At 47.9% G+C, this 10,303-nt stretch overlaps 1 protein-coding gene across 1 annotated transcript; it reads left to right on the top strand.

Moving 5' to 3' along the window:
* Window positions 1-1,068: 1,068 nt before the first annotated feature.
* Window positions 1,069-9,237, top strand: Pa2g4 (proliferation-associated 2G4). Its single transcript, NM_011119.3, has 12 exons — window positions 1,069-1,263; window positions 3,298-3,426; window positions 3,674-3,779; window positions 3,868-3,937; window positions 4,084-4,176; window positions 6,021-6,084; window positions 6,266-6,344; window positions 6,709-6,921; window positions 7,471-7,565; window positions 7,646-7,773; window positions 7,888-7,941; window positions 8,032-9,237. The coding sequence occupies exons 1-12, from the start codon at window positions 1,176-1,178 to the stop codon at window positions 8,095-8,097; spliced, it is 1,185 nt and encodes a 394-aa protein (NP_035249.1). The 5' UTR covers window positions 1,069-1,175; the 3' UTR covers window positions 8,098-9,237.
* The last annotated feature ends 1,066 nt before the right edge of the window (window positions 9,238-10,303 follow it).

Genomic DNA, 10,303 nt, shown 5'->3' with positions numbered 1-10,303 from the left:
TTTACTGGGGATCCCTACAAAGGAACAAAAGTGTAAACAATTAGGAACAAAACCCTAACCCCCTGATTGTTGGGAGAAAATGAAAAAGCTCAAGCAAGCCTTGGGTTGTTTTTATTTTTTCCTACACAGGTTGGGTACTGAAAACTTGAAATGATGCAGAACTTTTTTTTTTTTGTTCGAGACAGGGTTTCTCCATATAGCCCTGGCTGTCCTGGAACTCACTCTGTAGACCAGGCTGGCCTCCAACTCAGAAATCTGCCTGCCTTTGCGTGCGCCACCTCATCCCGGCGATTCAGAACTCTTAAGAGTGACCAAATCCCTCATAAACGTTTCCCTTAGATGGCCCCCATCAAAAACCACGGCTGGAACAATAGTGCTATTTTATTCTAGTCTAGTAGGAAGTCTGGCCTTTTTCTATTAGCAGGCCATGGTACATGTATAATCACCCAGACTGTCCAGTTAGTGCTCGCTTCCAGCACCCTAGGACTTCCACCTCCGCTCAGCCCCTCCCAGAGGTTATCCCAGCACTGGAGGATTTGACCAGCCAGGCCGGTCGCGCCGGCCGACAGGGGAATCCAAGGCTACGCGCACGGGACAACCGCCCAAAACGTACACACACACCCACTGACCCTAGTCCTATGGCTCCAGGCTCCACCCTGTTCCACCCTGCCCAGCGGCCTCTCAACCCTTTTCTCCCTGTAGCTCCACCCCTCCCCGCTTGGCCCGCCCCTCGCTGTTACGAGCTCAGGGTCGGCGTGAATGAGAGGTTTTTCCCGGAGAGACCACGCTTTCCCTCAAGCTCCCCAACGGCTCCGCCTTCCCGCCGGGGCCAGACTCTTCCCAGCGTGCCCGGCGATTCCGGCGTGCGCAGACTTGGGAAGGCAAGTCCTCCCAGGGCCTGGCGGACGGGCGCGAGGAGCAGGCTGGGAATTGTAGTTCTAGAGCCCGCGAGGGCGGCTGGGAACTGGCCGACAGCAGGACTCATTGTCCCAGTGTGCCCTGCGCCTCAGCCCGCGCGCTCGCAGCTTCTCGCTCTCTCTGCCCGCCCTCCCGCTCCCTTGCTTGCTCGCGCTTTCCTCGCGGATCGAAGAGACTCTAGCTACAGCCTGTGGCTGGGAAGGGAGACGGAGGCCGCAGCTCAGGGAAAGTGAAGCTGCAGTAGTAGCAGTAGGAAGATGTCGGGCGAAGACGAGCAGCAGGAGCAAACTATCGCCGAGGACCTGGTCGTGACCAAGTATAAGATGGGGGGCGACATCGCCAACCGTGAGTGCGGCCTCGGGGGTCTTGGAGTCGAGGCTGAGAGGGAGAGGTTTGGGGCTCTCTCCGGAGGGCTGTGGCGTCTGGGTCTTGCCGAGTGAGCCACCGAGGGGCGCGTGCCGACTGCCGGGGGCGACGTGGTGGGGAGATCTGGTGTCGCCCTGGGGACTGAGCAGCCATGCCTGGGCTGGAGAGTGGAGGTGCGGGCCGGCGACCGCGAGGAGTACAGAGAGGGGCCCAGGCATGCTCCGACCCTGGGCGGTTGGTAAGGAGGCAAGGCGCGTCGTCTTCTGCCCATACCCTTCGGTCTGTCCGGATCTATGCTCCCGACTGGCAGCAGTGAGGCCACCTCGAAAAGGAAGCGGCCAGCTGTTGGCGACGGAAGCGCCCCTCTGCCAGTCGCGGCTCTTGACCCGCGGGAGCTGAGCCGGCACGTGTTGCCAGGTCCCTGTGTGCGGATCGATGGCTCCCCACTTCCTCTCCTACCGTGCTTCCCCACCACGTGCTTTGCTAAAGTCTTTACTTCAGGTCTTCTTAGTGGGGACCCCCTTCGCCCCTTGACCTAGCTCGAGGGGCCGTTGGAAGACACTTCTGGAGCTTCTAAAACAACCTGGCTTTCCTGTATGACCACTGCTCCGGTTTTTGAAGGCGGCCTTTAATATTTGTTCCTAGAGCCTCTACAGTGTTTTGAGGTTCTGCTTAGACAGCTGGGCAAGCCTGTCTATAATACTGAAAAGAAGTGGAGAGAGACACGGATTTTAGGATTATAAGCATTTCTTAAATGATCTTTACTCTCCTAACAGTTGTCTGCCACTTGGACAGATAACTTTACTGTTTTCTCTTTCCAGTTCTTTCCCTCCCTTACCCCCTTATTTTTGGGGCTTTCTGTGTAGCTTTGGCTGTCCTGGTACTCCCTTAGACCAGGCTGGCCTGAGAGATCCGCCCACCTCAGCGTTCCAGAGTGCTGGGATTAAAGGTGTGTGTAACCATGCCCGGCTCTTTAACATTTTAAAAATTAAAATTCACTTGATAAAAACTGTCTTAGACTTGGCAGTGGTGGCTCACGCCTTTAATCCCAGCACTTGGGGAGCAGAGGCAGGCGGATTTCTGAGTTTCAGAGAAACCCTGTCTTGAGGAAAAAAAAAAAACTGCCTTAGGCCTTTAGAATGGACTTGACAAAATACTTGGAAGAAGGTATTTAGGGTGTCTTTGGTTACATCTTAGTTCCTCTGGAATCCAGAGAATAAAACACATAAGAAATCATCAAACCTAGAATTCCCATGATCATAAAGACATACACAAAATGATAACCTTATTTGGGGTGATGTTTTAGTATTTGCTGTTGGTTTGAATCAGACAGAATCTCCAACCCCACAGGCAACTTCAGATAATAGTTTTGAAACTGGTTACATGTGATCTTGATATACTGGAAGTAAAGTTTTAGCCCTCTGAATCTTTAAGACCTTAGGTTAATTCCCCTGGGCTTATATACTTAGACATGGGGAAATACAGCCACATAAATTATGATTACTACTTTGTGTCTGGGGAGGGACGGAGGTAACATTTAACAATGCTTCAACTTTGACTCAGCAGTTCTCTACCTCCCCATTGTCCCCGACGCCTATAAATGTCTTTTGGTCTGTTTGTGTGTGTGGAGTGGGTTGCCACAGCATCTTTGGGATGTGTGAGGCCTAAGGCCTAAGTGTCAAATCATGGAGAGGAGAGAAGCTGGTGCTGACCTTATTTTTGGAAGGGAAGGTAGGAAGTAGAGCAGGGTGTGGTGGGCTCACCTTCAGTGCCAGCACATGTGTGGGGAGACAGAGGCAGGCAGGTCTACGCTGAATTCTAGGACAGTCAGGGGTATTTCTCAAAAACAAAAACGCAGACGTTAAACATGGGTAGATTATTCCAGGACATAAACCTTTCCTCTCTCTACCTTAGGACAATGAACAGTGTTGGGAGTATGAGAAACGAAATTCAGTTTGTGGTCTGGTCACATGATGAACGCATGCAGGGCTGATGGGTTTCTCCTGTTCCCAGGGGTGCTTCGATCTTTGGTGGAGGCTTCCAGCTCAGGTGTGTCTGTGCTGAGCTTGTGTGAGAAAGGTGATGCCATGATTATGGAAGAGACAGGGAAGATCTTCAAGAAGGAAAAGGAGATGAAGAAAGGTAAGAAGGGTAAAACCCTCCCTCTTGATTTCTCCTATTTGAACCCAGCCACCTAGTTGCCCTCCCACAAACACACCCCACCCCCCCAAATCCCTGGTTAAGCTATTTGAAAATCTAAGTAGCAAGTGGGATGGGTACAGTTTCCTTCCCAGACTAAACCGAAAACCAGTCCCCTTCAACTTTTCTAAAGGGCAGGAAGTGTTCCCAGGTGAGAACAAGGCAGTAAGGTTGATGGTTCTTTTTACAGGTATTGCCTTTCCTACCAGCATTTCCGTAAATAACTGTGTGTGTCACTTCTCCCCTTTGAAGAGTGACCAGGACTATATACTCAAGGAAGGTGACTTGGTAAAAATGTAAGGCTGAGCTGTTCTGGAGTATCTGTCATTTTCCTGTGTGTGCGCGCACTGTTGGTTTCTAATGCAGTGCTGTTTTGCCTTCCAGTGACCTTGGGGTTCATGTGGATGGCTTCATTGCCAATGTGGCTCACACTTTTGTAATTGGTGTAGCTCAGGTAGGTAGCATGCTTTTGAACTTTGCTAAGTCTTGATATGGGGATATCCTGCCATTTGTTTTTAATCTCCGTTGTAGTACCACAAAGTTTGGTCACACACTAGTGGTCTTTCTGGAATAATAGAGGATGTATTTCTTTATTTACAGGGGACCCAGGTAACAGGGCGGAAAGCAGATGTCATTAAGGCCGCTCACCTATGTGCTGAAGCTGCCTTACGACTGGTCAAACCTGGAAACCAGGTAAGGCACTTCCTTGTAATTCCAAAGCTTGACAGAGGGAAAAAGATGAATCGGGCGTTTATAAACAGCAGTTAACTGAGTGCCTACTATCCATGCAAGGTATAGGGGATGTATTTCTTCCTGTGGAACCTATAAAAGCCATTCTTAGATTTTTGTTTGTGTGTTTTGACCCCAAAATAACTAACAGAAACAATTTTTTACAGTTGTGTGTGACCATACAGCCGGGTATGGTGGTGGTGGTGGTGGTGGTGGTGGTGGTGGGGTGTGTGTGTGTGTGTGTGTGTGTGTGTGTGTGTGTGCTGAGTGCGCACACTGTGCTCAGTTTGTATTCATTCCCCTGATTAAATTCTTTGTGTCCTTCTGATAACAACTTCAGAGTTTTCTAGCACTTTGAAGGTACCCAGCCTGTAGTAAGTTAGGCAAGTCTTTTTTTTACTGGCTATTTGCATAATGGTTAGTCTGTAGCTGTTGAATCAGATGCAGTCTATGAGCTCAACTTTTTAAGTCATCTTTTCTTCCCTGGTGTCCATCCTCCTCCCCTGGGATCACGTGTGTGATCAAATTTCCTCATCTGTAAACTAGGAAAAGTGTCCGAGGGACCAGTACCCTGGATGAGGAGGACTGTTAGGGTCAGCAAGATGTCTCAATGGGTAAGGGCCCTTTGTACTCTGCCTGGTGGCCTGTTTGATCCCTAGGGCCTACCTGATAGAAAACAAGAACTGGCCGAGAGCAGTGGTGGCACTTGGGAGGCAGAGGCAGGAGGATTTCTGAGTTCGGGGTCAGCCTGGTCTACAGAGTGAGTTCCAGGACAGCCAGGGCTACACAGAGAAACCCTGTCTTGAAAAAAACCAAGCCCTACAACTTACATTTACTTAGTAATAATAAATGTATGCACACACTAAATAATGTTATTTTCTTTTGCTTATCTTGAAACAGCTCATATATTGTGTATGCCAGGCTGGCCTTGAACTCGGGTTCTCCTGCTTCTGTCTCCCCAAGTTCTGGTAGTAAAGGCACTACTTTGCCAGGCACAGATTTTTTGTTGTTGTTTTTTGTTTTTCGAGACGGGGTTTCTCTGTATAGCCATGGCTGTCCTGGAATTCACTCTGTAGACCAGGCTGGCCTCGAACTCAGAAATCCGCCTGCCTCTGCCTCCTGAGTGCTGGGATTAAAGGCTTGCACCACCATGCCTGGCTTAGGCACAGTTTGTTTGTTTTGTTTTGTTTTGTTTTTGTAAATTAGAGACGAATGTTTTTTGGTTCTATTTGTTCTCTAAATGCCAAGCCAGTGATTCTCACACAACCCCATCATTTCTACCAACAAACTTCTATCCAGGGGAGGGTGGCATATGCCTTTATTCCCGGCACTGGGGATATATCAGATCAGGCATACAGAATTGATAAGCCTTTATAGGTTCCACAGGAAGAAATTACATCTCTAGTCTTGTTGGGAAATACAGGTTTATAGCAAGATTTCTCTAAAAATACTCGCTTAGCTTTGGATAAATTAGTTAACCTTTTTGAGTCTGTTTCCCTTTCCTCTGGATTGGGGTATATAGATTTGCTCTGTTGTCTCCTTGGATCATGTTTATGCAATTTTTTTGTGGGGTGAGACAGGGTTTCTTTCGAGTAGCCCTACTCTCCTGGACTCTATAGACCAAGCTGGTCTTGAGCTGAGAGATCCTCCTACATTTGCCTCCCAAGTGCTGGGACCGTCCCCTGGATATGAGTTTGTAGATGTGATGGGTTGTGTGAGAGTCACTGGCATTTAATAAAGGATGTTAGAAATCTGCCGTGAGAAAGGGTAGGCCGCAGACAAGTCTCACCTGTTGTTTGCTCTTCTAGAACACACAAGTGACTGAAGCATGGAACAAGGTTGCTCACTCATTTAACTGCACACCAATAGAAGGTGAGACCTGAGATAACCAGATCAATTAAGTCTCCTTCCTGGCTCTGGCTTTGTCTAAGGCAGAAACCCCCCATACCTTGTTTCCATAGTCATGTATAATCTTCTTATATGAGTGGACTTAGAAGCTATCGGGGGCCCTATATCCCTGTAGCTGGTACCATAGGTTTTATCCTGTCTGCAGGTATGCTGTCACACCAATTGAAGCAGCATGTGATTGATGGAGAGAAGACGATTATCCAGAACCCTACAGACCAGCAGAAGTAAGCCCAGCCCCGTTTGTCTTTTGCTGTCACATGTTGTCTGTCTAGGCCCCTACTTTGATCAAGATGACCTCCAAACTGCTACAGGTCACTGTGGATCTTCCTTGTTTTCTTTAAGGATCTTAATTATTATGTCTGTGTGTCTGTCTATTCCTGGAGCAAGTGGCACACCTACCTACCTGGTTTGGGTGATGAGAACTGAACTCAGGTCCTGTAAGAGGAGTGTTTGAGGGGCAGTTGTCATTGTGTGTGTGACTGGCCTAGAACTTGTAGCAATGCCCCTGCCTTCTAATGCTAAGGTCACAGGCTTGCTCCCCTATATCTGGCTTTTGTACTCTTAGGGTTCCTTCTCTGTTCCTTTTAGGAAGGACCATGAAAAGGCAGAATTTGAGGTGCATGAGGTTTATGCTGTAGATGTCCTCGTCAGCTCAGGAGAAGGCAAGGCCAAAGATGCAGGACAGAGAACCACCATCTACAAGCGAGACCCCTCTAAACAATATGGCCTGAAAATGAAAACTTCACGTGCCTTTTTCAGTGAGGTGGAACGGCGTTTTGATGCCATGCCGTTTACTTTAAGGTACTACGTGTGGCAAGAGCAGTACTGGGAAACCAGTCTGACACTGTTTGTACACCCAGGAATGGTTTCCCATCCCTTGGCCCTCCCTCCTTCCCTCCCTTGCTCTCCTGCCCAGACTTGTAGCTCCTGAATGAATGCACGTCCCCTGTTCCACCCATCTCCTTGTTGAATATAATATGGAACAACCCCAAACATAATTTCTGCACAAGGATGGCAGTGATTTAAGAACATGCTGAGTGTGGTGGCAGATGCTTGTGATGTCAGCACTCCAGGGGCGGAAGATCAAGAGTTTTAAGACAGCCTGAGCTACATTGAGCAAAACCCTGTCTTGAACAGCAGGGCCATTCAATGTGCAGTTGCAGCCCAAGAACTGTGTAAGACTGCCAACCTAAGTTCAACCCCTGAAACTCATTTAAGAGTAGAAGGGAACCAGCTTCACACGGTTGCCCCCTGACCCCCATCTCCAGTCATACATGGTAATCCCACACTAATACAGAAATGGTGATGCCGGATAGGTGTTAAGGAAACCTGAATCCCGTCTCTCCCCAGAGCATTTGAAGATGAGAAGAAGGCTCGAATGGGTGTGGTAGAGTGTGCCAAACATGAGTTACTACAGCCATTTAACGTTCTCTATGAGAAGGAGGGTGAGTTCTAAGTCTTTTCATTCAAGAGCTCCCTCCCTACAACTTCAGAAGAAACTAAATAACTTTTTGCTTTCCCATAGGTGAATTTGTTGCCCAGTTTAAATTTACAGTTCTACTCATGCCCAACGGCCCCATGCGGATAACCAGTGGTCCCTTTGAGCCTGACCTGTACAAGTCTGAGATGGAGGTTCAAGATGCAGAGCTGAAGGTTAGTGTTGAATGGAATATGAACATGGGACATTTGTGGACGTCCTGGAAAGATTTCCAAAGTACTGCACTTTATGATCCCACATTGCTCAGGACGCCTGCTTCTGTTTTCCAGGCTCTTCTCCAGAGTTCTGCAAGTAGAAAAACCCAGAAAAAGAAGAAAAAGAAGGTGTGTGATGTTAATAATGGGTGGGTTGCAAGCTCACCTCCTGCTCTGAGACACCAGCATACAAATTACTTGTCTTTCTCCTGTCTGTAGGCCTCCAAGACTGTAGAGAATGCCACCAGTGGAGAAACCTTAGAAGAGAATGGAGCTGGGGACTGAGGTGGGTCCCCTCCCCAGCTTGTCATTCCTGCCTCACCCCCTCCCACCGCACCCCAGGCTCTGTCAAGTGCAGTTCGTCTTCTCCACCCAAGACTACCAGCAGAGCGGGGGGTCTTCAGCCCTCATCCCGGTCCCCAACCCACCCACCCACTCCTTTCAACAAAAAACCAGCTCCGACTGACTCTGGTGTTGGGAGGCCAGGCTTCCCAGCCACCGAAGACTACTTTTAGTAGAAAAGAAATTGAATAATAAAATCAGGAGTCAAAATCCACCGTCGTCAAGCCCCTCTTTCTAGCCTTTTCTACTCCGCTTGGTCAAGGTTTGTGGCCCAACTACAAAACAGAAAGGAGGTGAGGTTATCCACCAGCATGGAGGCCTGGACTGGGGATTTTTTGTCACTGACAGCATTTCTCACTCCTGGGGGGGTTTGTTTTTCTTTTCTGTTTCCCCCTATCTGTCATCAAGTATTTAATCTGCCCTCAAAGAGGGCTGGCTGTGGTGGCAGATTCCTTGTGACCTGCTTAGGCAGGGTGTCTGTTTAGGCCCTTCCTATTTCTAGAAGCTGAATTCTCCATTAAGAAGAGATTTTTTTAATCTATTGAATGGATCCTCATTTGTAAAAATTTTTAGCCATTTTTGTTCTGAACAGTCCCTCAATCCTTCCACCCATTTTCACAAAATTGTAAGTAAGTCATACCTTGTTTCCCGCCATCTGGGTCCAGTGCATTTTCCCTCACTTGATTTTAGGCCCTACATTGAACATCCCAGTGGGTTTTTTCCCCTGTTTAAATTGTTTGGTGTGTAAGGTGGGGTGGAGTTGGTTTGAAACAGGGTCTCGCTAATTCCAGCTGGCTTCAAACTATGTCAACCAGGCTAGCCCTCACAGAGAGCCTCCTCAGTGCTAGAGTTAAGGTGTGCACCACCACACCTAGCTACCTACTTTTGAGTTTCCTCTCTTGAAAGAAAAACCAGGAAGCAGAGGAGTAGACTGAAGAGAACTGGCTTTCTGAAGCTGTGGACTTGGATGCTTGCTGGGGGGTTGTAGAGAAGTTACAATTTGTACCTCTGGCATGCTGTCCCAGGGAACTAAGGCTGAGGTTTTTGAAATGACATGGCATTAAAATAAATTTGGATTTGCTCACTGTTGTGTGTTCTCTTTGTGGTGGGGATGGTATAGTTTATCTAAGACAGGATTTCTCTTTGTAGCCTAGCTGTAGGCCAGGCTGGCCTTGGACTCAGACACACACACCACACACACACTTGCTTCCTGAGTGCTGGGTCTAAATCACTTTAAGCATCACTGTCCCCTGGGCTGTCTTAGCTTTTCCAGTTCTTTGATAGAGGTTGGAAGCATTGTCACTCAAGGAAGTGATGATCAACTGAAGGGCTATCTGGGCTTACAAGTGGGTTTGGTTTGGTTTTGTTTTTTTGAGACAGGGTTTCTCTGTGTAGCCCTGGCTTTCCTGGAATTCACTCTGTAGACCGGTCTGGCCTAGAACTCAGAAATCAATCTGCCTTTTCCTGGGGTCCTTGTATAGACCAGGCTGGCCCTGAACTCTCCGGTCTTTCTGCCTCTGCCAGGCTCCCAAGTGCTACAATTAAAACCAGGTGATGTGACGTCACCTGGTTTTAGAAAATCAAAATGAACGCTGTTAGTCTGGAACACAAGCCTTGTTAGTACTGGGGGGCACTTATGCGCATGGCAAGTTGGCCATGAGGGCCTGAGTTGTAGACACATCTGTCAGAACAGCACAGTCACAATAATGTGCTGAGCTGGAGACGTCTACATGCTAGGCAAGCTCTACCAACTAAGTGAAAGCTCTGGTCACTCAAAATACCTCTTAGACAAGTTTTCAGTGTGGTTGGAGTAACTGGTTAAAATTGGTTTAGTTTTACTATTTAAGAAGCGCTGCTGAACCATGAATACTTCAGGGAGCAAAGCTAAATGTCTTCTAAAGCAAAGAGTAGGTTTGCCTTGGTTTTCCTGGACTCTTGAAACTGCTACTTTATGAAATTTATATATATATATATATATATATATATAAATAAATAAATTTTTGTTTGTTTGGTTTTTTTGTTTTGTTTTTTGAAACAGGGTTTCTCTGTGTAGCCCTGGCTGTCCTGGAACTCACTCTGTAGACCAGGCTGGCCTTGGAACTCAGAAATCCGCCTGCCTCTGACTCCCGAGTGCTGGGACTAAAGGCGT

The sequence above is a fragment of the Mus musculus genome, chromosome 10 (genome assembly GCF_000001635.26).
Source record: "Mus musculus strain C57BL/6J chromosome 10, GRCm38.p6 C57BL/6J".
NCBI classification, from domain to species: domain Eukaryota; kingdom Metazoa; phylum Chordata; class Mammalia; order Rodentia; family Muridae; genus Mus; species Mus musculus.
This window is presented reverse-complemented; position numbering and strand designations above follow the sequence as displayed.

Bases quoted from the DNA above. Each gene is read 5' to 3' on its own strand.
- Pa2g4 (NM_011119.3), top strand. From the start codon at position 1,176: ATGTCGGGCGAAGACGAGCAGCAGGAGCAAACTATCGCCGAGGACCTG. The intron at 3,780-3,867 runs GTAAGGCTGAGC...TTTGCCTTCCAG, and splicing joins GAAGGTGACTTGGTAAAAAT to TGACCTTGGGGTTCATGTGG. The intron at 6,345-6,708 runs GTAAGCCCAGCC...TGTTCCTTTTAG, and splicing joins AACCCTACAGACCAGCAGAA to GAAGGACCATGAAAAGGCAG.